The 1,398-nt window shown below is 43.8% G+C and overlaps 1 protein-coding gene across 1 annotated transcript; it reads left to right on the top strand.

The window, feature by feature from the left end:
- The first annotated feature begins 221 nt into the window (after window positions 1–221).
- LOC107288642 (noggin-like) lies at window positions 222–1,040 on the top strand. The gene has a single exon (XM_015817282.1). The coding sequence runs from the start codon at window positions 222–224 to the stop codon at window positions 1,038–1,040; it is 819 nt and encodes a 272-aa protein (XP_015672768.1).
- Window positions 1,041–1,398: the final 358 nt, after the last annotated feature.

Here is a 1,398-nt window from a genome sequence, read left to right on the forward strand (position 1 = left end):
TTAATAAAAAAAATGTCCAAATGGGCTAAACAAGGGCTATTTCCCCCTCTCTGTTTATATCAATGGGAGCCACAGCACTGTTTGTTATCAAAGCCTGCAAGTAGGGGAGAGGGGAGCTGCTAAACTCTGGGTCAAGGCTGGATAATAAAAGAGGTGGAGAGAAAGAAAGCCTCATAGAGTTGGCTTGCAGCAATTGAGACACATTCAAGTTTTGAAGAAACATGGATGTTAAAGCATGGTTGGCCTGTATGCTGCTTCTGGAGCAATGGAGCCAGGAGTTCCACTACATTGGAGCAATTTTTGTCTCTCAAAAAGGAGGCTTTTCCTTAAGTGGGGTTCCCCGACCATCGAATAACATCAGGGCATTGGAGCAGCCCAATCCTGACATACATCTTACTTGGAGTAAGCTGCAGACTCAAGCAAGGCCTTACAGCCTCTCCCTCTCTCCTGAGGACTACCACTACTCTGTGCCCAAGCCAAAGCACTTGCGTACTTCCAAGCTGATGAAACTTCTGGGATCTTCCTATGAACCTTTCTGGATGTCTCCTGAGGACCCCCGAGGTTGGAACCCAAGCACTAAAGAACTGAGCACACAGAACCGAGAGCTGACTAAACATACAGCCCGATTTAAGAAGAAACTCCTGCAGGAGACAAGCAGATTAGAGCTTCCCAAGTTGCTGCCATTGCTGCCTTTTGAGGATGGGATCGCTCGTAATTTGAGCCAGTCCTTCATTTATCATCTACGTCGATGGCTAGTGGATAGTGCAACCTGTTCTTTAACTTCTTCCTGGGTAGACATGGGATCCGTCTTCTGGCCACGCTGGATACGCCATACATACTGTGACCTGATGCAAGCTGGATGTGCTTGGCCTCCAGGCATGACTTGCCAGCCAGCCCAAATTACCAACATCAAACTCCTGGCATGGCATTGTTGGATAAATGGAACCCAGTCTCTGAATTCTAGAAAATCTCGTAAGGAATGTGTTTGGAGACAAATTCCTTATCCTGTTGTAACTGCATGTAAATGTGCCTGCTCGTGATACGGATAAAGTGAACTTTATACTGCAGCATTTGGACTTTGTGAGGATTTTGTTGTCATTTCTCAATTAGATGAAAGCTGGTCCTCAAGATGACATAGACGTGAGGTTCAAATCTAGAGAGCAATAATTGGAATTAAAATGAGAGAAGTACTTCATGAACCATCTGAAAACCTGTGCCTGGAGGAATCTTCACAGCTATGTAAAAACAAAACAAAACCAGGTATTAAAGTTCTCTGTCATATCCAAGGAATGCTAGCCAAATGCAAAATAGAAACACCAGCATCTTTCTCAAATGTGCAATGATGAAATAATAGCAGAAACTAAATATGTTTTAATCAAGAATTTTAGAACTCTGGAA

Source organism: Protobothrops mucrosquamatus, unplaced genomic scaffold (assembly GCF_001527695.2).
Source record: "Protobothrops mucrosquamatus isolate PMUCROS unplaced genomic scaffold, P.Mucros_1.0 scaffold569, whole genome shotgun sequence".
Classification (NCBI taxonomy): domain Eukaryota; kingdom Metazoa; phylum Chordata; class Lepidosauria; order Squamata; family Viperidae; genus Protobothrops; species Protobothrops mucrosquamatus.

Bases quoted from the DNA above. Each gene is read 5' to 3' on its own strand.
- LOC107288642 (XM_015817282.1), top strand. From the start codon at position 222: ATGGATGTTAAAGCATGGTTGGCCTGTATGCTGCTTCTGGAGCAATGG.